This window comes from Corvus cornix, chromosome 6 (assembly GCF_000738735.6).
Source record: "Corvus cornix cornix isolate S_Up_H32 chromosome 6, ASM73873v5, whole genome shotgun sequence".
In the NCBI taxonomy this organism is placed as follows: domain Eukaryota; kingdom Metazoa; phylum Chordata; class Aves; order Passeriformes; family Corvidae; genus Corvus; species Corvus cornix.
Genome location: NC_046336.1, coordinates 2,502,288 through 2,529,644, shown reverse-complemented (window position 1 = coordinate 2,529,644; position 27,357 = coordinate 2,502,288). Strand labels below are relative to the sequence as shown.

At 42.9% G+C, this 27,357-nt stretch overlaps 2 protein-coding genes across 3 annotated transcripts in view; one reads left to right on the top strand and one right to left on the bottom strand.

Annotated features, from left to right (window-relative positions):
- DOCK1 (dedicator of cytokinesis 1) overlaps positions 1-27,357 on the top strand; it is a 264,405-nt gene that overhangs the window by 80,145 nt on the left and 156,903 nt on the right. For both annotated transcript variants that reach the window (XM_010408449.4, XM_010408448.4), the window contains exons 26-27: positions 963-1,090; positions 2,576-2,671. In XM_010408449.4, coding sequence (XP_010406751.3) covers positions 963-1,090; positions 2,576-2,671 — 224 coding nt within the window. The remainder of the gene's footprint in view (positions 1-962; positions 1,091-2,575; positions 2,672-27,357) is intronic.
- INSYN2A (inhibitory synaptic factor 2A) overlaps positions 7,076-27,357 on the bottom strand; it is a 40,312-nt gene continuing 20,030 nt past the window's right edge. Inside the window, exons 3-4 of the mRNA XM_039553491.1 lie at positions 18,908-18,979; positions 7,076-9,861 (exon numbers count right to left, since the gene is read on the bottom strand). Coding sequence (XP_039409425.1) covers positions 9,678-9,861; positions 18,908-18,979 — 256 coding nt within the window. The 3' untranslated portion in view covers positions 7,076-9,677. The remainder of the gene's footprint in view (positions 9,862-18,907; positions 18,980-27,357) is intronic.

The window sequence follows — 27,357 nt, the reverse complement described above, 5'->3', positions numbered from 1 at the left end:
GAGTCCCCCCAGCTCCCTCAGCTGCTCCTCATTGCCCTTGGGATGATTTTTTGGAGTGCCCAGCCCATTTTGTTCCCCCCCCCCATGTTTATCACCAGCCCCAGGTGCTCCCAGGTGGATGCTGAGGAGCTGTCAGCTCCACCCCAGGGGACCAGAGTGTTCTGTGCTGGTTGTGTAATTCCAAACTAAGCATTGTGACAAATCAATTAGTTTTCCTTTTCTCAGAAATGCAGCTTGACTGCCTCCCCCATTGATCAGAGCAGCTCCAGACAGTGGAACTCTGAGGTGACTCAGATACTAAATTGATCTTTGCCTCCTCCCTACCAGTGGGGCTTAGCAGGGCTGTGAGGCATTCTCAAACCTTTAATCAGGGGCCTTTTAAGTTATTAAAGACTGATTCACCTCTTGGGTTTTGCCAGGACAAGTTCTGTGCCTTTCCTGGAGAGCTCAGCAGCTGGGCCTTGGGGTTCTTCCCCTCCCCTGCATTTGGGGACAGTTCACATTACAGGACCCCTGTGCCCTGTGGGGTTTTGCTTAATCTGCTCTTTCCTTTCCATATTAGCCCAAAATTCAGGGAGCAACACATCCTGGAGTTGCACAAATGCAGAGGCACAAGGCTGTGATCACAGAGCATCTCTGGGGCAAATCTGCTGAACCAGGCTGGTCATTGGGCTGGCATTATATGGATAATTAGTAATTCATTCTGACCTGGTGCTTCCCTCCATGTAGGAAAAGTCTGAGTACTTGAGCAAGGAAGGAGAGACTTTTTTTTTAATAGGAGCAAATGGTCAAAGGTTGGAGCAGTTCAGAAGCAGAAGTTTTTAAGGTGAGCTGGGGTTTTGGTTGAAAAGCTGGAAGTTAATTTCTTTTTTCCTGATATTTTTGTGTCTTATGTAAGCACTGAAGCACATCAGCCCAAAGGCCCTGAAAGCTGTGTTTGTAACCTCGTGTTTTGTGTGCAGACTGCAGGGAAATCTTGCTGCCAACAATGACAGACCAGCTCAAGTATCACTTGGAGAGACAAGAAGATCTGGAGGCTTGCTGCCAGTTGCTGAGTAACATCCTGGAAGTGCTCTACAAGAAAGACGTGGTGAGTGTGGGGTGGCTCTGTGATGAGTAACACTTCACAGAAATTGTTTCAGTAAAGTGAATTAAGCAGGTAACTCCTGAAGCCTTAGAATTGTTTTTTTTTTTTTAATATAACCTCCTAACCAGTCTCTTCTACCTCTTTTAGTTTTCCAGTGATGAGGATGCGTGACATCTCACACGTCACATCCAGCACAGCGCTTCTTTTGTCTGAGGCACGCCCAGTGCAGCTTTTCTGGTTAGACAGGGAATAAATAAATACCCTTAGGAGTTAAACCTTCCTCATTATTCTGCCTGGCCTCTTCCAGGTGGAAAATGTTTTGTTTTGGTGGGTTTTTTTTTTTTCTCCCATGGGCATTTTGGGAAATGTGCATTTGAGTTGAATTGTTGCTGACACAGTTCCCAGATGTGCAGCATGTGTAATATCCCCTTTTTTTCTTTTTTTTTGCATAATAGTCTCTTTTTTTGTTTTCTCCTGACCTCAACAAATGTACAAATATTGGTGCTTTGCCAGAGAGCTGCAGTGATTTGATGCTCTCCTAAAATTTGGGCTGCTGCTGCTGCCTGAACCTTCAGTCCTGTGTAGAATCATACACTGATTCAGTTGGAAAGGACCTCGGGGGTCAGCTGCTTGCATCTGATCTGGCATCTTACTTAATTGTGGTTTTTTGGATTTTGCTCTGATTTTGTTTCTTTTTGGAAGTAGCTCTGCATGGCTGCTTCAGAGAGGGGGCTGTTTTACGGGAGGAATTCGGTTCTGGCAGCTTGGCTGCTTTTCTGCCTGTGGAAGGAGCTCACCTGCAGCTCCACCCTCTCCCAGGCTGATCCTGGCAGCAGGACCAGTTCCTGGGTGAGTTTGTGCTGGTGGTGGATTGTCCTTCGAATATGAAAATCCATTTTTCATCTATGAAGTAAAAGACAGGAGCAAAGCTCATCTGTTTCTTTCTCCTTGTTGTGTTTTTGGCTTTATTTTTTGCCCGTCATTCTGTGTGAGGTTTCTGGACTTGCCCTTAAAAGCTGCTTGGAATAAATATTTCACTTTAACTCTTTCAAAAGTAGTGGTAGATGGCTTCTAATACTGACTTGAAACAGCTGACTGCAACTGGCAGTTCCTTAATGAAAGTTTTGCTTTTCCTTTTAATTGAGCTGTTGCAGAACAGCACCCCCAATCCGGTAATGCCTGTGAGGGTTTGATGTTGGAAAAATGACTTGGGGGAAGAAAATAAATGGGTAACTAAATGTCATAGGCTGTATTTCCAGGGACTTGGCTTTTCACTGACGTTGTAACAGCACATTTTAGTTTATCAGTAACGTGTATTACCGAAATACGCTTTGTTAAAGTGGGAGGCTCATTCGCTGCTTTTGATCAACAGCAAGTGATGTTTCATTTAATTTTCACCAGACAGGTGGGTTGAAAGGCAACACAAATAGTTCAGTTGTGTTGGTGTCTGTTGTTTCTAGTTACCACTAATTTATTCCTTGTCCTCAGGGCCCCACACAGAGACATGTCCAGATCATCATGGAGAACCTGCTGAGGACGGTGAACAGAACAGTGATTTCCATGGGACGGGACTCAGAGCTCATTGTAAGTGTCTCCTGGTGTAAACTCAAACACCTCTGCCACATCTTCCTGAACCTGGCTGTAATAGGATTGCAATCCCAGGTGACCCAAAGCAATCAGAACCTCCTCTCACTCTCTGTGTGCTCAGGAAGCTGGAAAGCACTGCCTGGTAATTTTACTGTGGTTGACACAAGGGGAGAGGAAAAAAAAGTGCTTGAAAAATATCTGTGAGCAGGTGATCAGCCAGGATTGATATCTGTGTGCACCAAAATGATGTAGGATTGGTAATTAGCCAGCTGAGAAGTGTGGAAATGAGGGACTTGGCTGTTTGTTACTGCATTATAACAAGCACTTACTTGTCTTTTTGACTTAAACTGAGATAATCAAGGTAAGTGTTGAAGTGATTGAAGAACAGAGCCCAGAATTATTATGTTTAGAGGAAGGACTGATGCAAGCAACCCTGCTGACTCAACACTGTGATTTTGAAGCCTGACACTTGAATTTTTGAACTGTTAATTAATATTGGTCTAAGGAATGAAAACCATAGTGAGGCCTGTTGATATCTGAGATGGGGATAGATCTAAGTGTGGTTTTGGGAGTCTCTCTGTGTGTTTGCCTTTCCCTTGTATTCTTTCTTAGCTGTCTGCATCTGGCAGCTGATCTCTCCAGGAAACTGGTCAAAGTGGGTCAGGTTTGTGCTGTGTCTGAGCACTTTTCCCTCAGTTCTGCATCAGTTTGGGTCAGTTTGGCTCAGTGCACGGATCTCTTTCTTACAAAGGGGTTAATTGTTAGAGAGATGAGTCCATCAGCAACTTGTTTTTTTTTGATCTCTTTCCTTCCCAGTTTAGATTCCCCCTGTAATTGCACACAGTGGTATTTGACTTTTTAAAGGGCTCTGTGTCCTCAGCATGTCTTCCTTACCTCCTGCTGCCCATTTCCTTGGCATTTGGGGGTGCTTGTGTTGGCAAATGTGCTGCAATTTCATTTTGTCTTTGGTGCATCATCCACTGGCTTCCACTTGTATCTTCCACTTGTATCACTTTGGGTTTTGTTGTAAGGAAGGGATAATGGATCTCCAAATCCATTGCTGGAGCAAGAAATCTCAGAATCCCAGACTGGTTTTGGTTGGAAGGACCTTAAAGCTCATCCTATTCCACCCCTGCTGTGAGAGGGACACCTTCCACTGTCCCAGGGTGCTCCAAGCCCTGTCCAGCGTGGCCTTGGACACTGCCAGGGCTGGGAATCCACAACCTCTCTGGGGAGATGGTTCCATGCAGATCATTCCTACAGAATATTCCAGTGCTGGGATGCAGTAGCAGTACAAGGAAGTCGAAAGACTTGTGTGTTATTTTAACTTCCTCAGTTTCAGGCTGAATGGGAGTTAATTATTGTTTTGATGAGCATGATTCAGGTGATATTTAAAAATGTTAATTATGCCTTTTGCAGTTAGCAGAGTAGATTTAAAAACTTGTGTGTGTGTTTGAACTCAGCACCGTGGTATTAAAGATCTCTGTCGTGCTCATGAGCACAGCCTGGAACCCCTCCATGCACAGCCTCTATAATCAGCTAATGAACACTGAGATTTCAGGGTGTGTTTAATGAGTACTTACTCCCACCTTACAATGCAGCCTTTGCGGAAAAGATTCCCCTGTTAAATAACCAGCAACCACTCATTTTTGTGGTGTCAGCAAAGTAGGAGGAGTAAAATGGATAATAATAATAATTACTAGGAAGCACAACCTGATCTCTCTTGAATCAGATTTGGGTTGAAATGATACACTGACTTTTTTTTTTTAGTTTTACCTGTAGTAGAAAATTAACCATACAGGATGACTGGAAGGAAGGAATTCGAAATACCTCACAGAAGCACGGTTCAAGTAATGATAACTTCTTTAAAAGAAGTACAATACAGGACATAACCATTTTTTTTTTTTATTCTACAAATATATCTGTATTGGTGTGCTAAAGCTGGCATGTTGGAAAAATACTTAGTGGCACCATCTCCATCCAAAACCTGATGTTGCTTAATGCAGTTTATGAGCAGTGGAGGGATGTCAAGGATTTAAGTGCTCAAGTGAAAAGTTTTAATTACAGGATGTGCCTTTTCTACAGCCTTGAACTGGAAAGATCCTCCAGTAGTCCCCTTTGGCTTTGCACATTTGGTTTTCATTTTGTCCTCCGTAAATGTGAGTTCCTTGATAAAATCAAAAGCAAGTTTTGTCCTATACCTTCAAAAGAGAATTACCTTGAAGTAAGAGACCAGTTGCAAGGAGAAGAACTAGATATTGTTAAATAAAATGGAGTAAAAGTGATTAGTTTAAAATCTGATTTGACCATAATTTTGGTAGCAAGTTTTTAATCCTCATTGGTTTGGACTATTTTTCACTCTGGAAGTCTCACTGGTGATTTTTACTTGATCCATTTGCTGAGTAGAAGATTCTGTTATTATTATTTATTTTATGCAATGAGTCTATCAGTAGTAGAGGCAAGTACAGGATGCAGCCTGAGGGTGCTGAGCTGTGTCCTGCTGCTCCGAACTGCCTGGTTTAGGTTAATTTTGCTCCTGCCTCGAGCTGCTCCTGCTCCTGGCACAGTGAGAAGTCACCTGGAAAAAAACCACAAAATCTTCCTTACTGAAGAACACGTTGCCTGAAGAAAAAGTAAATTGAGCAAACTTCTTTGAGTCTTTGCAAGGGTGGTTTTAAAGCATCTCTTTCCTTGCCTGGTGGCTTTTGAACAACGTTGGGTTCCATGTGAGGCAGCATCTCGGCCTCCTCCAGTAAATCAGGACAGAGCAGCCTCGGTGGCAGCTCCAGAAGGATCCATGGCTGCTCCTTTGCCTTGTGTCAGCAGCTTGGGATGGGCTTTGTTTCCAAAGCCAAGGAAACCAAGCTCTTTAATTTTTGGAAGGAAATCTCCTGGCCTAGCGGAAGATTCCTTGCCCATGGCGAGGGGTGGAATGAGATGGTCTTTAAGGTCTCTTCCAACCCAAACCATTCCATGATCCTGTGATTTTAACTTCCAAGAGTATGTCCTTAAGGAGAGTGGCTCTGGAAAACATCTAGGGGTGTATGGGGAATGAAGCCAGTGCTGTGACCAGGGAAAAAGGGCTCTTTGGGTTATTGGGGTTATTGGGGTGTGTGAGCAGGAAGCAGTGGACAGGACTTTATGGTGTTGCTGATGAATGGAATGTGCCCCATGTTGCTGCTTTCCCTGCTGTGCTTTGGGACAAGGATGAGGGGAAACCAGAACAGAAATGGTGCAGGAGCCATCAGAAGGAGAAGAAGGGGTTTGTGGAATCTGTCTGAGGGTCCTGGAAGCCGACTGAGAAGGGGAATCTCTGTGGAGTGCAGGTGGCACCTGACACAAGGAGAGTGACAAGGCTCAAGGGGAGCAGAGAGTGTGCCACTGATGGGGGAGCTCTGGATAATCAGTCAGTCAAAGACAGTGGTGGATTGTCTATCTCTTGGCACTTCTAGGCTGGAGGCCTCTCCAGCAGGCTGTAAAATACAAGTACAAGTCTGAAATAAGAGTTATTGATGGCCACAGGAGATTTCTGGGGCTGCAGTTATTCAGGAGTTGAATCTGGGTGTAAATTATCTTCCTGTGCCTTAAAATCTGTCCAGGTCAGGCTTCATGGATTCCAAAATGTTGGGGAGAAAACCTCATTTTCTTCACCAGACTTCTTCCATGTAAAAATACTTCGCTTAACTGAGTCACATGTTTTCTTCTCCTTTGAAATTACATATTGCAAGCTAATTTCACAGAAACTGAAGTGGTATTTGGATGGTGGCCATGATTTTATTCCATCATTAATACTGCATCCCTGTTGCATTCCCTACCAACATTTATGGGAACGAGCTGCATTCACCTAAACAAATGGACACATTTGTAGCACTCCAGTTATTTCAATGAACCACAGATGGATTTTATGGAATATTAAAAACCTTCATGCAGTCCCTTTCATTCTCCCAGACAAAATGGTGTCAGTTGGATTTTTAGGGCAGTCTGGTTCAATTCCAGTTCAATTCCAGCAGCAATATATAACATGTGGCAATACACAGGTCCTGAAGAACTGGTGTCATCTGACAGCTGACTTGGTTGGGAAGTTCATGAAAAATGGCCCTATTTGATTGGAAAAAGGGATTTAACCTTTAAAACATTGAGCGGAATTAAAGGCATGGATGGTGGTTTTGCATTTTAGGCAAGAAAAAGCAAACACTTTGTACCCATGGTAGGATTTTCCAGTTTTAATCATGTTTTTTTCAGTTTATCTGTTTTTTTAAAGTATTTTTACAGTGATTTTTTTTTTATCTTTAAGAAACCAAATGCTACTCACAGGAATAGTATTTTCCTCATAGTTCTAAACCAAAGAATGCAACTGTTGCTGGGTGGAAATTATAAGGACTCAGCAAAGAGCGAGGGATATAAAATCACTGCAGTATTTATTGGCTAAAAAGTATTTTGATAGCAGGAGATGGGAGAAGTGCAGATAGAAAATCAGTGTATGAAGTGCAGGGGACTGCCAGTGAATCCAGCAAAGCCACACTGAAAATAAAAACCGCATTTTCCTTGTTAGGACCTCCCAAGATCTTCTACACTAAAAGCTCTAAAGAATTAGGTTTGTTTTTTTCTCTTGGTGTCTATCTAACCTGAGCCTGAGTGATTCTAAAGGCAATACAATTATGATACATTTTACACACTTGCAAAAACATTTTATTACAAAGTACATCGGAGGGTAGGAGAGAACACGAGATGTTGGTTGGAAGCAAGACTCTATGTTAATGTCAGCTTTCCCCAGGTTTAAAAAAATGTAAAAAATTAAAAATTTGCAACTTCTTAAGAAAATAGCCTGGACATGTACAGAACACGCCGTGAGAACTTTCTCTTTGAGCTCTTTGTTTCTCCAGTGTGAGTTTCCTCCCTCTTTTCCCGTGATGAGTCAGTAACCACAAACAGGTCGGGTTTGTGGCAGGGTCCCTGCACACACAAACAGCTTCATGGGCAAAGCTACAGAGGGGTGGCACTGAGGATTTGGGAACTGATTGCTGTGGAGAGATGCTTGGTTTCATTTCTTTAAAAAAAACCCCAAACACTAGGCCTGTTAGCGTGGAGGGGTGCATTAGTCATTAACATTATTTTAATAATGAATGCTGCTGTATTTTCCTCGTTCTGCCTGTATTTGAGATTCCTTTCTGCTTTAAAAAAAAAAAGTATTTTTTTGTTTGGAAATATTTGGGTTTCTAAACCATGTCACATGGGCTGTCCTGTAAACAGTTCTATATTTTAGTTAAAAGCAATATAAAATACATGTAACACGGGGTTTTTTCCACGTGAAACAATGGCACTTCCTTCCTGGTGTACAGGATCACCTTCCTAATCCCTCAACTTCCACCAAAGGATTTCAGGATTTGCTTCTGTGCAAGTGCTCGTAGCCCTCTTGAAGGTTTACTGCAAAAACTGAGCTGGCCGTAGGCATCTTCTGCATTTCCCATTTTAACTTGCTTTTCTTGCTCTTTTGGAGGAAAAAAAAAAAGTTCTTTTCCTCCAGTTTCATCATAGGAATAAACTGGATGCTGAGCTAAGAGGAGAAACAGTGTAAAGGAAAACACCTCCCAAATTTTTAGTATGTGCAAATTAATGATCATGGTTCTTGCACCTAAAGGCCGAAGAATTTGTACCTTCCTGCTGCTGCAGGGGATGCAATTTCAAACCCAATTTGTCACACGCCAGTCAAATTATCTGAAATCCTTAGGAAAAAACCCCAAACCAAAACAAAAGCCAAGATTCCCACTCCCTGGCCACTTCTAGCATGAGGAATTTTTCCACCAATGGTCATTTTAGATGCAAGTTTAATGACAGTAGCAAATACTTAAATGAAAAAGTTGCAGTTTATAAGTCAGAGCAAAATTTTAAGTGCCACTTAAAAAAAAAAAAAACCAAACAAAATTAGGAAAAATCTGATTCCCATCTCTCCCCTAAGTGTTTCAATTACTGAGTACAATTAATAGATCGAGATATAAATTATAGTAAGTTGGGAAACCCATCTGAGCAGCCTAATAAATAAATAAATAGCATTTCAAATTCCAGCTCCTTCCAAGCAGTGCTGCAGCCCCGAAATCTCCTGCAGTAGTGGAGAGGTTTTCCAAAGACTGTTACAAAAAATACTAACCCATGGCAAACGCCAACAATCCAGATTGGGATCGGTCTGGTTTGGGGTCGGGTTTTGTTCTGTGTGGCTGAGACCTTTTGGGTACCGAAGGTGACACTGAGAGGTTGTCCCGTGGCCTGGACCCTGTGAGCTGGAGGTGCTTAAAGGCTGGGCTTGATTTTTGGGAGGTTTCTGGCCGCTCCCCGGCTGGGGCTGAGCAGCAGAGTGGTTCTTCAGGTGGTGAGGACACAGCTGAACCAGAAATGATGGCGAAATGTGAGCGCTTGGTTGGAGTCTACATAGCATGAAGGCAGAGAATACACCACAGTCACGTCTCGGAGATCAGCGCGGCCTCGGGCCACGGGAAAAATTGTGCTTTGTCCAGGAATTCTGTGCTGAAAACTGCACTCCCCGATCAACATGGAGCTGTAAAACCGAACACTGCTGCAAACATAAGGCTTGCTTGTTACTCTTCCCCCTCACTGTTGTCCAAAGACAACACCCCGGACCCCCAGAAGGCTTTAACCATTCCTGTGGGAGCGGGATGACGGCCTACGGTTGAACAGGTCGGAGCGCGACGCTTTCAGATCTGAGGCGGGGGGGAACAGTTTTACTTCCCGTCTTTGTCCAGATTTCCATTCAGGTTTTACATCCCACATTGGCAAACTGGAAGTAGAAGTGGGCAGGGGGTTCCCCAAGCCCTTGCTCCTGGGCATGAGTCCGTAGGTACAAAGGCCTTTTTGGTACACACGGTGAGAACTGGACGCTGCCGTTGGCCGGGAACACTCCTCATTCCACCAAGATCCCGTCAGAGATGATGGATAGAACTCCAAGTATTTGTCAAAGAAGGCCTTGAACTGCACACGTAATGGACTTGGGTTAAAGGAACCAGAGTTTCCATCTTCCATGCTTTTTTGATTCAGTTTTGGATTTTTGCTTGGGAGTAGAGGAGTAGCTCTCCTGAGAATAAGGCAAAGGTGCAACCTGAGTTTCCTCAATAGGATGAAGTTTTCTCAAAACTGGCTGGAGTTTATCTTCTTGCTGTTTAAAATCCAATTCCACGCTAGAAAGGGGAAGAAAAAACCGCTTGTTAATTATGATGATAAAAAAATTTAATTAACCCAACAGCTGAGTGCTTAATTTATGAAAGTCAAATTAAAAAAATACTTCCTGCACCAAAATGGAAAGGAGAAGTTCAAAAATTACAGAAGAGAAATAGGAATGGGATTGTTCAGCTTTTCCCTGCTGCTTAGGAGGGTCTTGGGGATTATGGTGAGGTGCTGTGAAGTGACTGAAAACTAGAAATACAACTTGGTTTTTTGGCAGAGAAATGATTTTTGAGGGCTTCCAGGCTCAATTCTCCCTTCTGGGAGGTCAGGGTGGCAGCCAGGCACCTGCATCTTTGTTCTTTGGGAAAAGCTGAGGGGTTGGCCAAAAATGATAAGGGTCTCAGCAGCTTCTTTACCTGAGCTGTTCCTTGCCAGTTTTACCATGGAACAGATTAATTTCACCAACTTCCTGTCCTATGTACAGGCTCATACACATGTGAGGAATAAACAGATAACTTAAAAAAGCAATTCTCTTTTATAGTGCAGCCTTGCATTCAGAAAACAAGACTGAAGCTGTGAAATCCCTGTCCTGAATCCTAAACACTGTGTTGGCTACAGAACCCTTCCAGCAATTAAGGACCATCATCAAGATGAAATTATAACCCTTACCCGAGCATTGTGCTGCAGAGCATTTCGAGGCCACCTTATAAACCAAAGGAACCACAGCATAAAATGGAGCAAAAATCCTGTCTGATGGTGGAAAGTGAATTTTGGCCCCTCCGAAACACTCTGGAACTTGGTGCTTTTGGTTGGGTTTGTGCAGCAGCCTCTGGCCACGTTCTGCACTGAGGCTGTTCCTGTCTTGTGTAGAAGGTTTGGGGTTGGAAGGGACCTTTGAAGGTCATCTGGTTCAGCCCCATCGCAGTGGGGCCTCTGGGTGTCAGAGGATGAATTTAAAAGGGTGAAATTTTGGGAATTTAGACACTTGGGTTAATGTATCTCTTCCCTGTCCCCCTTCACTGCTGAGTTGTCTTGGGCTTTGCACTGGCTGCTTTCACCATTACCTAAATAGGAAATTATCATTCCTGGGCTTGAGTTCACTTTTAATTAGTATTAAATCTGTTTTCTGCGTTATTTCTGCCATTGCTTGTTTGGAGTGAACCACTAGAGAAGTGAGATCTGATTCCCCAGGTCTCATCCAAAAAGAGATTATTTTAAACTTCAGTTTAAGCCTTGTCTGGCTTAAGGAGTGCAGGGATATAGCACAGAACACCTGCAGCCATTTCAGAGGAAATTCTCCAAGCTGAATCATTAAGGTTGGAAAAGACCTCCAAGATTTCCAAGGGGAGATTTTGGTGGGCTTCAATGTGACAGCTGTTGTAAATTGAGCACAGAATGTCATCTACAACCATCTGCTGATTTCAGTGGGGTTTATTTTCCTCTTAGGAATCAGAGATGCTGAGAGAAGGATAAGGATAATTTTGTGCTTTGTTTTTTTTTTTTAAGAGCTGATGATTCTGACTACAGGGACTCTGGTGAAACCCCAGAAAGGCGTGCTGGAGAGGTGTGAGGTCTTTTTACATCTGTCTGTGCCTGATTTGGTGTTTGGTTTAGTGCTAAATCCATTCTCAGCAAAAGTTCCAGCATTTCAGTGATCCGGAAAAACTTTTCAATAGCAGAGAAGAGAAATACATTAGGTAAGAGTTCAAATATAGAGAGTATTTTACCCATTGCTGTGTTTTTAATGAATAAAAAGCCATTCCAAATCAAAGAAGATAATTTAAAAAACTTCAGCTCAGTGCTAGAAGTGTGGAATGGTGAATTTTCTGGAGGCAGCTGTATTGGTGCAGAAGCACATTCCAAGCCTACTGATTAATATCCCTCCCTGTTAGTGGAAAAACAATGAATGTTGTCTTCACTGATAACACGTTCTGTGTGCAATTTAGCTGGCAAAAAATAGTTGGTTAGAGAAGTTCAGCATTAATTTAGTTCAGCATTAACTAATGAGATGTGGATATCAGCTCATTGGGAATGTCCCAGCATGGGAATTCTCTGAGTGAGACGATCTTGGAATGAGGGAGGAGCTTCTCTAGGAGCTCACCAAATCTCATTTGAAGAGCAGCATTTAGCATGTGTTATATCTGGGGTTTTTTTCTCAGTATAAAGTTTTTTTTTGGGGAAAAAAAGACCTTTCAGCTCTGGCATTGCCAGAGTTCATTTTTACTTCTTTCAGACGTTATTCTTGCAGGGAGGCTCTTAAGAGCTGCTGGAAATTGCTGTAAAAAGAAGAAAATGTTATAAAAAAACCCCTTGCTGAACAGAGTAATTTTTTACATAATCAATTTCTATTAAAGATAGACTTCAAGAGAAAAAAAGCATCTTAGTTCTGGTCCATCTGACAAGCCTCATGTTCCTGCCTTTTGCTGCTGCAGCACAGATCAGCTTTCAGCTCTTTACATCCAAGGGAAATATTTTGCTTCTGAAGGGTATAAAGAGGCTGAAGAAAAAACATTTGTGTTACTTCAGCATTGAGAACTGTAAGTTTTGCAGAATAATTGATTGGTGTCTATCAGCATCAATTTATCCAGCTTTGGAGGTGTTTGAATGGAATTGCTCCATCAGCAGATTATTTGATTGCAAACTTAGGCTTTAATTTATACCTGTTTGTGCTGCAGAAATAAGACAAAAACCTTCTGGTTTGGAGTTTTTAAAGAATTTTTAAAATTTTCACATATCTTTCTAGAGTTGACTTAAGTTTTACTTAATTTAATTTTATATCAGTCATATGAAATACTATTAATCATCATCAGTCAGAGATTCCCAGAAAGGTTTGGATTGAAGGCACCTTCAGGATCATCCAATTCCAACCCCTTGCCATGGGCAGGGACACCTTCCACTATCCCAGGTTGCTCCAAGCCCTGTCCAACCTGGCCTTGGCCACTTCCAGGGATTAAATTCAGCAAATATTCCATATTTGCAGGACCTCTTGATGTTTTGTTACTGAGCTGCATTCCTGAGCTTGATTCTGTCACCTGTCACAGCTCTGCCAATCCTGTTTTGCTCAGTGCTATTTCTGTCCCCTCAGCATCTCTAGGTGTCCTCTCTCCAAATGACCTTTTCCTGAAATATCCTCGCTGCCATGTGCCTCTTTTCACTTTCAAACTTGGGTTTTGTCCCCTAAGCCTGCCCATAATAACTCCATTAACTTAATTATCCAGGACTCTCCTGTTCTCCTGGCATTACATACGGAGATGGGAATTATTTGCTTCAGAAGCATTTTTTCTTAGATAATAGAGTACTATTTTTCAACAGCCTGACAGTTCTGAACAAGCCCTACAGAAACAAGAGACAAATCTAAATATTATTTAATAGCACAAACCCTGGCCTGCCACACCTGGTCAGGACATCCTAAAGCTTCACTTCGCTACAGTATTGTTAATTTTGGAACACTGAATCAGAGTTTTTCCATGTTTAATGCCTATCCCAAATTCTTCCTCTAAATAGAAGGGCTGGTTTTATCAACAACTACAAGCAGTAAAATTCTGTCTATCTATCTATTTTATCTATGTGATAAATATTTCTGTGTTTTCTTCCCAAAATCATTACAGATTTACAAGGTTTGCAACTAAAACTTCCCATTTTAGGGCAGTTGCCTGTGTATCAGTGCTTGCACTGATGTCCTGCCCAGGAAAATTTGGCCAAATAAAATCAAAGAACAGCCCTTGGACAATTTTATTTTGACACCAGCCTCATAGGGAAGGATTTTTTTCCCAATATCCCATCTAGCCCTGCCCTCTGGCAGTGGGAAGCCATTCCCTGTGTCCTGTCACTCCACACCTTGTCCCAAATCCCTCTCCAGCTCTCCTGGAGCCCCTTTAGGGGACCTGAGGAATTGCTGTGATGAATTTTCTGGGTTTGGCTTTCTGTTTTTGACAATATATGTTAATGAGTTTATTTTTTGCGTGCAGGCAGCAGTGAACCTTTTCTAATTTAGTTGCTGTGTGAGGGATTGAAAGCAGAATTTGAGGAGTGAGAACCATTGGGATTAAACATATGGACTGTGGGAGGGTATGGAGCAACAAGCTCCAAGATATGGATGGGTCTTCTTACTTTCTAGCACAGTCACACGTTGTTGTCATGAATCATTTTAAGGTTTTAGATGCTCATGATCTGTTGGCTACTGGAGAATTGCTGAATCAGAGAAATCCGGGTTCAGGATGGAGTTCCTGAGGGATTTATCAGAGAATCATGGAATGATTAGGGTTGGAAAGGACCTTAAAGTTCACCCAGTGCCACCCCTGCCATGGCAGGGACACCTCCCACTGTCCCAGGCTGCTCCCAGCCCCAATGTCCAGCCTGGCCTTGGGCACTGCCAGGGATCCAGGGGCAGCCCCAGCTGCTCTGGGCACCCTGTGCCAGGGCCTCCCCACCCTCCCAGGGAACAATTCCTTCCCAATCTCCCATCCATCCCTGCCCTGTGGCAGTGGGAAGCCATTCCCTGGGTCCTGTCCCTCCAGCCCTTGTAGTCTCTCTGCATCTGTGTTGTAGGTCCTTGAGGCACTGAAGGTACAATGAGCTCACCCCAAAGCCAGCTTTTCCAGGCTGAACAATCCCAGCTCTCCCAACCTTTCCCCAGAGCAGAGCTGCTCCATCCCTGTGATCATCCTGGTGTCTGCTCTGGACTCATTCCAGCAGCTCCTTGTCCTTCCTTCCCTTGTCTCTTGACACCTCCAAGGCTGGAGCCTGCACAGCCTCTGGGCAGTTTTCCCTCCTTCTGCCTCCAGGGGAATCCCTTCTCCTTCCCCTCCAGCTGAGCTACTCAGGTGGCACCTGAATTTCCCTTTTCATCCCCCAATCCTGCAGGCACTCACAGAGCAGCTGAACCCTGGGCATTAAGCAGGGAGGTGAAGCAGGAATTAGAGAATTCCTTCATGTCTCCTTGTGGGTCACATTAATTGGATGACATGGCATTAGTGCCTGCCACATCCTGGAAAAACGAGATCCAGATAAGCACTAATCACTTGAAAATGAGCTTAATGCACTTCCCAGCAATCTCTGCTGAATTCCCTGTTTCAGCCTGAAAATCACCACAGCCTGGGATCCAAAGCACTGCCAGCATTAAGGAGCCTTTGAGATCCATTTGTTTCCAATAAGCATCTTACAGGCCAGAGATAAGATGAGAAAATGTAAATTAATTAATGTGGGTAGGAAATAAAAAGGTGATGAAAATTACTATTCTCAGCATTTAATCACCTGATTTTCTCAGACTGTTGCTATCCTAGGGATTGATGCCTTATGTTCACTTTTTATTGCCACAATTTATTAATTTGAATAGTTAATATTTAAATATTGAACCTTTAAAAGTGAATTGCCTCCATGTGGGCTCTGTGCTGCCTGGTTAAGTTTGATCCCCGTATTTTAACCTGTTTCACCTGCAGGTATTGTACTGAATTACATTTTATAGATTCTAATAATGCATTTTCTGCTGGATACTGAGAGTCCACCTCAAATTAAAATAAAATAAAACACAGCAGCATAAATCAAAATTTTAAAGAAGTCAAAAGTAGCCAAATTAATGGCTGAGACGGCTTTGAGGGATTCCCTCCCCCCAGAACTACAATAGTGGAGTGTTGATTAGTTTTCTTTGCTAGGCAGAAATTGGGATTTCAGCTCCTAAAAGTTTCCTTCCCGAAGTTAACATTTCCTTGTAAAAGCTGCTGAAAATTCCTGACCTTTCTGCCTAAAGGGAAGTCTAGCAGGAATTCTACAAGATGCTCCTTCCCAGAAATAATTCCTGCTAGAGGCCTGAGAATAATGCACCAAAATATTCAGAAGCCCCATTTTCTCCTGCTCCAGGAGGATGAACATTCACATGGGATGGGAAATTAAACAGGAGCAGAAAAGGAAACTTCCAGGAGAAGATAATTATAGAATAAAAAAGGCTAGGAAGCTTTGAGTCCACATGGGTTTGGGGTTTTTCACAGTTGCCACAGTTTCTGCATTTCAATGCAATTCCTCCTTCACAGCAAGATTTTACTTCAGAATTTGACTTTATCCTGGCAATACCCCCTGGTAAAACTTATTCTGTGTCTTTAAAAGTGTCCATGGTGCATCAACATCAGACAGAAATCCGTGTTGTGTTTGTAGCAGATGATTTTGGAAGTGTTCTGTGACCTCATGACTGTTGAAACTGATGGAGAAAATGGTAAAGTGGTCAGGGTTTTTTTACAATTTAATCACATTTTTGGCTACTGTTTTAAATTCTGCCCGGAAATGTTATAAAGAGTATTTTTTAGTGACAGTTTTAAGGCTGTGGCTGCTCTGGTGCAGTGGGAAAAGGTGTCAGTGGAAAAGGTCTGGAGTTCCAAGCTGAAAAACTTGGAGAAATAAGCAGAATTTTGAGGAAAATGGAATACCCAAATGGGGATGTCTTTCTTTTCCTCCTGATTTTTAAAGCAGCTTCAGGTATTGCTATTTTGTCTTTGTGATACTCTTTAATATTTGATCAGTTTCCTATTTCTTTTAAAAAATGAGAAAGTAACCTGATTTTCCTTTCTTTTTAGTACTAAGAAATATATCTTCTTAATATAAAGAGAAAATAATATGAAATAGATTTGTAACCTTAACAAAAACATTTAAATTTAATATGCAAAATAACTGTGTTCCCAGAAGGCTATTCTTGGAATTTTTACTGACAGTATTGGTATTTTGGATGCTAAAAACCCTTTAAAGCACAGCAGGGTGTATATATTTTTTTTTTTTTGTCTTCTCCACTGTCTCTGGCTTTTGTGCTGAATTATATCAATACCCTGGAAATTCATCTTGAGGGGGAAGAATTTATTTCCATGGATTTCTACCTCCTCACCTGTGCTCTACCTGCTGCCACTGTAGGATGCACTTGGGGGACTTAATCATTCCTCTAAGATGCTGCTTGAAAATAAAGATTTGAAGCAGCTCTAAATATTCTTTTTTTAATGTTACAGTGCTCAAAATTGAATCATATTTCAAAAACCCACCCAGTCAGTTATGGCAAACAGAAGGATTTCTCTTTAAATATCGATTTGTCCCATAAGGGCATTGGTTATATGTATTTTAAGTGTCTTCTACGTATTAACTGGAGAAAGAGCTCAAGACTAAGAAGAACCTCCTGCTCTGACAGGTCCAGTGCCCTCCAAGACCTCAGGGGTTGATGGCACCTGGAACAGTTTTAATTTCTGTTCCTAAAAGCTGTTTTGTCCTAAAGAGAACTCGGATTCACTCCCTGCAGCATTTTCTGTGCAAATGCTTGGCAAAAGAACATCTGGAGTTCATCCCAGCCTGACACAGCAACTGCTGCCCTTTTTCCAGAGGTGTCAGGGCCCTGTGGAGGAGCAGAAGTTCCTACAGGCCATCCCAGTGCTGGTTTTATCAGTGAATTCCTGGTTTATCCCTTCTGGCTTTATCCTGTCTCACTAACCCCCTTTTCTCGTGCTTCCCTCGATTTGCTGTGTCTCTGGTTTCAGATTTCTTGCCTGCAGCACGAATTCCCCTAAACTGGCACAAAGCTGAGCTGGTTTTTGCTCAAACATCCCCTGCAAACATGGCTTGAGGCAAATATCCAAAGGCATTTCAGGTGGGAATGGGGAGCTGGACCTGCTCACTCCATCCTCTCTCAGTTGGGAAACTCTGCCAGCCTGCTGCTCTGGAGTCATTTCATCTGCACTGAGTGCAAGAATGGAAGCTGGAAGTTTCCTTCACTTAAAATCCACTGAGCAGAAATGAAGATTTGCAAAAATTTCTAATTGGATTTTTTCCTAGCTAATGAAACAAGGATAATTCCCTGATGGAAACGTGCTGTGTTGTACCTCCAGGCTGTCCCGAGCCAGGAACTGCACAGGAAAAGGGAGGCACAGGAGGCTTTGGGTATTTCTGTGCTTCTGAACCTGGCTTTAAAGGAGGAATAAAGACATTAATTGGTCCCTGCCCCTGCACAGAACCCTGTTGTGGTTGGTTGTAAGGTGAAGCTGGAGGTTTCCACCCTTTTTTCCTTTATTTCTTGCAGTGAAGAGAAAATTCATAATTAAACAGCTCCAGCTCTTCTGCCTAAAGCAGATTGAGCAGAGAATTAAGGAGAGAGGAGGGAAATCCTGTCTTTGTACCTTCATTTGAGTGTCTGTCCTCACTGGAATTGTCATCTTTGTGCATTTTCATTTGTGCTGCACTGCCTGATCTGCTGAAATCCTGAGACACGTTTGTTTTCATCTCACCTGCAATGCCTGCAAACAGTCAGTTGGGTTTTTTGAGACTCCAAAGGAGGAGGACAATTAAGCTGTCAGTGTGAAACACGTCATCAGCCTCATGATAGCTTCACGTCATGCCCAGTGCCTGTTATTCCTTCACTGGATGTGCCAAAAAAAAAAAAAAAAAGGCCTGGATAGGAGTATCCATTTATAAAAATCAGAAAATGGTTTGGAGTGGGAGGGATTTTAAAGCTCATCTCATTCCAGCCCCTGGCAGGGACACCTTCCACTGTCCCAGGCTGCTCCAACCTGGCCTTGGGCACTGCCAGGGATCCAGGGGCAGCCCCAGCTGCTCTGGGCACCCTGTGCCAGGGCCTCATCACCCTCCCAGGGAACAATTCCTTCCCAATATCCCATCTAACCCTGATTTTACTCTAAAACTGTAGATGGGATCTGTATCTGCTTCTCTTTGTTGTACAGACCCTCTCTCCAAATGACTTCTCAAGTCTGGTTGTTACTGCCATAAAAATAAATCTAAAGTAGGTATAGAAGTGGATAAAAGTAAATTTGAAGTTGACTTGTTGGTCAGAAAGTCCTAAATACCTCCAGCAATTTCAAACTAAAGCTCCCACCTCGTAAGACCTCCCATCCCACAGCTCTGCTGCCCACGATCATCTCTTTCTGATTTAGACTTACACAGGTGCTGAATTTTATTCATTCAGTGAAGTTCAATTTCTGTTGTGTTGACTGGAGCATCAAGGCCAGTTGCTGAGCTTGCATTAGTGACTGAATCATTGCTTTCCCTCAGGATAAAATGGGAATGTTGGGGTTTTTAACCTACCTGTAGATGATACACGCGCTGTTCCTGCACGTGTCACAGTTGGCCGTGTCCTGACCGGTGCGATAGGAAAGCCTGCAAGGACAAAAACATGAGAGAACTAAAAAAGTTATTTATTTTAACAAGTTTTTGCCTTCCATGGCTCTTTTTTCATAATAATCAGAACTTCAGGATTATTTTTTTTTGCCTTGACTATTGAATACAAAAATCCAGCCGCTAAGAAAACAGCATCAAAAACGGCATATTCAGCTTAAATTAAGACATTGCTTTTTGGGGTGGATTAATGTTTTCTCCACTTTCACACTAAACAAACTCTGACTGTCAAGCAATAAATCCTCCATTATATCAGGAGGAATATACAGAATATATTATTGCAAAGTGGGATCTGTTTAGGAATGTTGTGACTCTCAGTGAGGTCCGAAGATTTGTTGTAGGGATGTTTGTGTGTTAAAAGGAAGAAAATGCCTTTGAAATGACATTTCCTGTGTTCCCTTAGCCTGCAGCTGTGCTTTGTCACACTCTGGTTTGAAGTCTCTTGCAGCAGTGACTTCTCATTTACCTCTGATTGTCTCTGCCTTGGTCACTTTTAATTAAAAAAGGGTTTTTAAGGTATGCAGGTACTTTTTTATACATAAAATCTTCATTAAAATAAATGTATTGTATTAAAATAGAACAGTTGCCTGTGAACATGAATGCTCTGGCATGCAAATGAGTTTAAAATGCAAATTGTTAAGTCAATATTTGTGCATTTTGCAAAGAAAAATCTAAGTACCAATCACAAATTTTGACTCTTTTAAAGTTATTTTCAGTTTGCTACATACAAACAAGTGCTGGCAAAGCTTCTTCATAGTTGTTTTTAGAAGAAGTGGGGAAATAATTCATCTAGGGAACTTTGGAGATGTGGAAAACAGATCCAGTCAAGATTCCTTCAGGGAATGTTGCTGGAGGCAGGTTCTGCTCTCAAGCCCAGGCAGTTCAGCCGACTGACCTCCAATTATTCGGGGTTGCTTTGGTTAACCAGGGGCATCTCTGCCCCTTCCCTGCCCTGGCACCTGCTCCTCTGCTGCTCTGACAGTGAGCAAAAAGGAAAAATCCAGCATTTGAAAAAAAAAAAAAATTGGCTTAATCTTTACCTGACAAAATATCCAGCCCATGCAGTATCATGTGTCAGTGAGAAATTCTGCACCAGCTGTGCCATGTGCCTGTCCCCAAGCTGAAAAATCAGCATTTCTGAGATGCTTCAGGCTGTTTCTGTAGCTCAGAAAACGATCAGCTGGCCCTGATCGTTTCGTGTCACTTCTCTTTATGATCTGAAGGATTATCAGTGGCTGGGGTGGTGTCACAGCCAAAGGCTCTGGGGCTGTGGGTGCAGCTCCTGGCGCTGTGGTGGCACCAACAGAAGTTCACAAGAGGGTGAGTTCACTTCTTTTAAGCCTTTTTTTTCCCTTCTAAAAGCAAAATGCAATGTGGAGTTCATGCTGTTCTAGGTGCTGGTTGTTATTTGGCCTCAAAATTGCTTTTTAATCAGAGGGATATGCTCAGATTACCAACACGGCTAAAAATTACCACAACGCCAAAGCCAAGTCACAGAACCATGGAATGGTTTGGGTCGGAAGGGATTTTAAAGCTCATCCCATTCCACCCCTGCCATGGCAGGGACACCTCCCACTGTCCCAGGCTGCTCCCAGCCCCAATGTCCAGCCTGGCCTTGGGCACTTCCAGGGATCCAGGGGCAGCCACAGCTGCTCTGGGCACCCTGTGCCAGGGCCTGCCCACCCTGCCAGGGAACAATTCCTGCCCAGTATTTAATCTAAACCCACTCTCCTTCAGATGTGCAGAAGAATTTCTCCAAAGCAAAATGTCCACTTTGTGTGCTGCTCCTTCTGGGAAAATCCCCACTCCTGGTTTATATTTGCTCTTATCCTCTCAAAGAGGAGAAGCAATTCCTGATTTTCATTTCCCCTCTTCAAGTCTTTCACAAGTTGACATTCAAATTGTCACTACTATGAACCTGAGACTTGTAAAATGTTTTTTTTTTTTCCAAGCTATTGATCAGCTACCAAAAGCTCTGACTAAAGATCCAACGTTTAAAGTCTGCAGATGAGTTGGGGAAGGCCTTTCTTTACTGAGGACATAAAGAGCAGTCAGCAGTTGCCTTCAGAGGGATGTGGCTCTGCTGTGAGAGAGCCTCTTTATAGGTAAAGCCATAAACTCTCTGTGCTGGTGCCAGCTTGGTTTGGTTTTTTTGTTTAAAGTTGGTTTGGTTTTTTGTTCAAAGTTGTTTTCCAGTTGGGACATTTTCATTCACCTTTGGAGCCCTGCAAACAGCTGGAACTGGATAATCTTTAAGGTCCCTCCCAACCCAAGCCATTCTATGATTTGATGGTCTTTAAATGCACAGTAATTCCAGATTTCCATATACTTAAAAACATATTTGCTGGTATAAGGCAGACTCGTTAAGCTGATGAGAATGGTCCTTGGATGTAAGTATTTAAAAATGAGATGGGTTTTGGGTGATGAGTTTGAAATCCTGATTTCTCAACTGCCATATTCAGCTCTGCTTGGTTTTAGCATCTTTGCAATTCTCAGTCTCCACTGGTTATAGTGATATATTCATTTTCTAGTCGGATTCAATTCTCAATTAAATTTTCTTAAAGTAGTTTTTCCTTACTGAGTATTTTGAGCTTTTCAGAGATGATTTTTACATATTTTCTATTATTTCCTTTTTTGAGTGATCTTGTTAGAATTCCCTGAAAGCCCCAAGAACACTCCATGGTTTCCCAGTGTTTGGTTTCCATCTGGCAGTTTGAGAGCTCTTTAGCCAAGACTGAATTACATGAGTGTTAGAACAGTATAAATTCAATTATTTCTATAAAAATTAAACTCCTCATGAAAGAATTTTGTTGTTGATACCTCTGGGCTTTGGATTTTTACTTTCTTGTTTTCACATAATTATCTACACAAACACTTGCATGGAATTCATCTCCTTCATGCCAGCAAGGATTTCACTACTGGCACAGCATTTCCATGCAGTTTTTAGGCAATGAGGTTGATTTTCAGTGCAGACTTCCTGAAAAACAGAGTTTGCCTCTGTTTTAACTCCTAGGAATGATTTGAGAGCAGAGTCTGGATACCAGGAGGAGAGCAGAGTTCTGGGTATTGATGCTTTCCTTGTGCCATGCAGTGTTTTGAGTAAGCTGCTTTTTTTCTTCCTCCTAAAAATAAATTGGGAGGTATTCCAGCCTAGGAGAGAGACCAAAAACTTTGTCCTTCATTAGTAAACCAGTTGTTATTTTTGGTAAAAAGAAATTCTTTCAAATGTCAAGTCTTTCACAAAGCCAAGTTTCCTACAGAAAATCTGTCGCCTTTTTAGAGAAATGGAAGTTGGGTTGGGCCTGGTTTAGATCCCAGGGGTTATTCTTGGAGTTTCAGACTTCTTTGGACTGGATGTGTTCTGATGTCCACTAAGGAGGAGCCACTGCTCCACAGCTTCATCCTTTGCACCTTAGATCCTGTATTTTCTATTTCCACATGGATGTGCAGAGCATGGGCAGGTCATGGAATCACAGAATTCCAGACTGGTTTGGGTTGGAGGGGACCTTAAATCCCATCCAGTTCCATGGGCAGGGATACCTCCCACTATCCCGAGGTGCTCCAAGCCCCATCCCACCTGGCCTTGCAGGTCCTGGAGCAAGGATGGATGTAGGTGAGTTCCATTGCTCTGTTTGCATCTCCCCTTGGAAAGCAGATCTCATCTCCAGTTCTTCACACATTTTCCATGTGATTTTCAGGAGACTTTCATCTTCTGGCAGGTCTTTTTTTTTTTTTAGCATTCCAGGCAGAACCTGAGCTTAACCTCAATTAACGCTCCCAAGTATTAAAATATTATAATGAAGAACAGCCATTTTGCTGACGTGGACTGGCAGGAACTAAGAATAGGCTGCAGTTTTTGGAGCAGCCTAAAGGGATTACACCCTCTAAATCCCTGTGAAACTCAGAATTTGTGCACCTGCTGGAGGCTTTTTTTCAAAAATACCAACTTTAACACCAAAATCTTTGCATTTGAATATTTCCTTGCTTGTATAAATTAGAGAGACCCCGTTGAGCTGGGAGAGGGAAGCTTAGATCTGTGTACGCTGATTTTTTTTTAATATGGGCATCTATTAAAAACAAAGAAAAAACTCTTCAAAAGTGATTTAGAAGGATAGATCTGTTGGATCTGGATGTCTTCCCTTTCTCTGCTGGGATGCAGGGAATACTTGATATAAATTGAGTCCCCTAATGGCAGAATTTTCCAGAAGTGGCTGTGCTGGGTACAGATCAGGAGGATCCTGATGCTCCTCACACTTTTGATGTATTATCAGCACCAAGGAGGATGAACAGACTTCAAGAATATTTTTTTGGTTGATGTTTGTTATTTAAATATAGTGAAACAAATTATCTTAAGCAGGCAGTGGGCCTTTGAAGTGTGCTTGAAGTGACAGTTCTGGCCCTGCTCAGAGGAAGTGCAGGCCTTGCTTCTCCTGAAGTCTTTGTACTAATTGGGTTTTTTTAAATTATTATTTCCTAGAGCTGCTGGGACAATTCATAGCACAGCTGCTTAAACACATGGATCCCAGTATCCCAGAGTGGTTTGGGCTGGAAAGGACCTTTAAAGCCACCCAATTCCACCCCCTGCCACGGGAACACCTTTCACAGACCAGGTTGCTCCAAGCCCCATCCAACCTGGCCTAATGTTTCCCATCTTTACAGAAAAATCCTTTAAAAATCAATAGTTTGATGGAGAACTTCTCAAAGTCTTTGTTTTCCACTCTAAAGTATTACAGAACTGGTAATTCTGATAACTGGGCTTCAAGAGAAAATTGGCATTATTATTATTATGAGGAACATAGTTTGCCCTTTTGGCACAATAAAAAGACTCCACTTCGTCACGAGAGCTTTAGTTGTCTTTATGACTTGAGTAAGTCATTTTTCAACCATGTAAAATGCAGAAAAATCTCTTGTATATCTTTTGCAGGTTAAAATAAATCCGGCTTACCCCTAGAGGTTTATTCTGCCCTAGGAAAGATTTACCACTTTAGTTCAATGGAAACCTCATACAAATGCTTTTGTAAAAGCAAAATCAGGTTTTTAGTGGATGAAAACCTCTGGTTCCTTTAAGGACTTCAAATTCTGCTCCCAGACCAGATCTGGGCAGGTCTGAACCACCTTGGGCCAGCCTTTGGCTCCTCTAAAGGTGTTCTGAAAAATCACTTTCAGAGTAGAAAAATTGTTTTAACCTTTCTCCTGCTGTGTTTTCCTGAAGTTGATAATTACCAATTAGCAGTTTGCATTTAGAGATGATACAGCCTGATAAAAATCAGGATAGATGTTGTGCTTTGAGGAATTACCTTGAGGCTTTTCTGGATGCAAACATGGATTTGTTCCATGTGTTTCAGGGTCTGGTGTGCTTTGGGGTTTTCTTGGTATTTCCTCCTAACTCTTTTTCTATTTTCCATGGTTTTGTTGTCTGTTTTCCCTGTTTCCCTTTGGTTTTCTTTTCCCCGTGGGAGCACTTGGAGATCACACAGGTCTAAGTGATCCCAGCTTTGTGCTCCTGGGTGATTTTCCAACTAAGGATTAAGTAAACCTTAATGAAAACAGTTTTCCTCTCTCCAAAGCTCATCCCATTCCACCCCCGTCCTGGACAGGGACACCTTCCACTATCCAAACCCCATCCAACCTGGCCTTGGACACTCCCACACTGAACACTCTTCGCTCTCTTTTTACTTCAAGCCTGATATTACTGATTTGGCTTCTGAAAAAATCCTTTGCAAAGTACAGAAGCTCAGTGGTGAGATTTTCAGGCTCTTTCCAAGACAGTGGTTTGTTGTCTTTTGCTGCCTCCTGACAGTTGGAAGCAGATGACTAATTTGCTTTTTGAGGTATTTGCACTGTGGGCGTACGACACGACTCCCACGACAGCAATTCAAGTGCTTTCACCCTGTAAATACATTTTGAATTACACTCAGGTTAGTCAGGGAGTGGTTTTTAAAAAAAAAAAATACATATTTTAATAGGACTGTTATTTGAAAAAAAACCCCAGCGAGAACGCAGAGAATTAAAATGTATTTCAAGTGAAATAATGAAATCTTACAGGAATTAGGTGTGTACAAGGTCTAACATCTCTCCTGAATATTTGTGCCTCTGTTGTCTCATCAGAAGAATCAGGAGGATAATTAAAATGTCAGCTCGTGGTGTTAATAACGATTCAGGGAATTTGCTCTGGTGGAACAGCAGCTGCATTGCTGGTGTGTAATTCTTAGGCCAGGCACTTCCAGCAGGTTGTCTGGGAGCACATTCCAGTAGTGAGGCTAGGATGAGCTCTGTCCCTTCCCCCTTCATCCCAAATCTCTCTGCTGTGGTTTCTGCCTGATGGAGGATTCAGGACTGGATTTGGGGTCGTTACCTGCATGCCCTGAGCCTCCTGAGCCCGCAGCTTGTCATCCGATCTGCTTCACCCACCCATCCTTTCCTGCAGCTTCAAGTGTTCCTCTTCCCAGTGCCCTTACACACCCAAATCCATGGGATTTTAAAATGCATTTTGTGTGTGTGTAACTTTTGGGGCCAGCTGGGGTGATGTGTTAAAGGGTGGAAATCCTTGTGCCCTCACAGCTCCTGCTGCTCCCACCCTGAGCTGAGGAGTTCCTATTACTAAAACACAACACCTGGTGTTCTGCTTGGCTTGGACTTCTCAACTGAGGCTGCTCACAGGAATTGTTTCTATAGAGGAGGGAAGATGGGGGAAATGAGAACCTGTGGTATTCCTTCATCATTTTGCTGTGATTGATGTTTCAGTGCCAGCTCAGATACCCGTCGTGCATTCTCTAAGCTTACACTGGCTTCAGATAATAACTGCACCAGCCAGACTTGTTTAACATTCCACATGTTGTGCAGTAGCATAAAATTGAAACAGGGAGGAGGATTGCTGGCCACGGATCCTGGTGTTCGTGTGGAGCCAGTGCTTGGTGTTCCAGGAAGGACTGGATGTGGCACTCAGTGCTCTGGGCTGGTGCCAAGGTGGGGATCGGGCACAGCTTGGACTTGATGGTCCTGGAGGTCTTCTCCCACCTGAATGATTCTGGGATTCTGTACTTGCAAGAAGGATGGAGGAAAAAAGCCACCAAAGAACCAGCAGGAAGGACGGGGGAAGTGCTGAGCTCTTCCTGTTGCAGCCTGAGCAGGTCCCAGTACTTTGTGTTTTCTCATTTCCTTGGATAATGGGAGTTTGAGGAGAATCCACAGACCAGGAGTTGGGCAGTTGCTTGAGTTTTGTGCACAGTTCCAGGTCCCATCCCTGGAATTCTTTCTGGGCTTGTGTGGATGACAATAAAGTAAACAAATCTCTCATTTATCAAAGGAATGACCTAACCCATGCCAGGTTCAAACCATTCCAGAGTGTAAACTTACTTCTTAATTCCAAAATAGCTCTTCTGGCCTCTGCAATCAAGCCTCTTATCCTGAGGCATTACTGGACCACACACAGCTTCTATGGCTTTAAACTGAAAAAAAGGTGGATGGAGATGGGACATTGGGAAGAAATTATTCCCTGTGAGGCCCTGGCACAGGCTCAGAGAAGCTGTGGCTGCCTCTGGATCCCTGGAAGTGTCCAAGGCAAGGTTGGAGCAACCTGGGATAGTGGAAGGTGTCCCTGCCCATGGCTGGGGGTGGAATGGGATGGTCTTGAAGGTCCTTTCCAACCCAATCCATTTAGTGATTCTCTGATACTGGAATCGAGGGCAAAAAATCCCAGTATTCCCCCATTTGGTTCTGTCTGTCCTCTTCTGGTTGGTTCATGCAGTGAGTAACGGGGTAGAAAACATCCCCTGTCATCATCCTGTTTAGGAAAAGAGGTCCAAACATAGTTGGGACTGTTTTTTGGAGAGATTTCCAGCCTCCCTTGGAATGGCAGTTTTCCTTCCTGGTTGACCTGGAGCACTGATCCTTCCATTGCTGCTCCGTGGCATGCAAAAATTATCACAAAAAGCTCAGAATTGTCCCAGTTTCACTTAAATATTTTACTAACTGCTGCTTAACATGGAAAAAATGGTTCTGTGGCAGGGAATTACTCATCCGTCTTCAGAATTCCTGTGTATTGGCAAAGCTCCAAGCGAAACCTGTAAGAGCTGTGGAACAGTGTGGGCACCTCAGTTTTGTTCAGGTGTGAGAGAAGTTCCACCAAAGACCCAGCAGTGCTGCAGAGGTGGGATCAGGGAGGATGGACACATCCATGCCTGGAACTCCTCACTTAAATTTTCCTCAGGCCACAGATCCCAGGATGGTGTGGGTTGGGAAGGACCTTTAAGACCATCTCATTCCAAGCCCCAGGTACCTGAATCCAGCTCAGCTCTCCATCCTCTCCCAGCTTTTCGCCTTCAGTTCCCTGGATGTGCTACACAGGAGCTTTTTAAAGA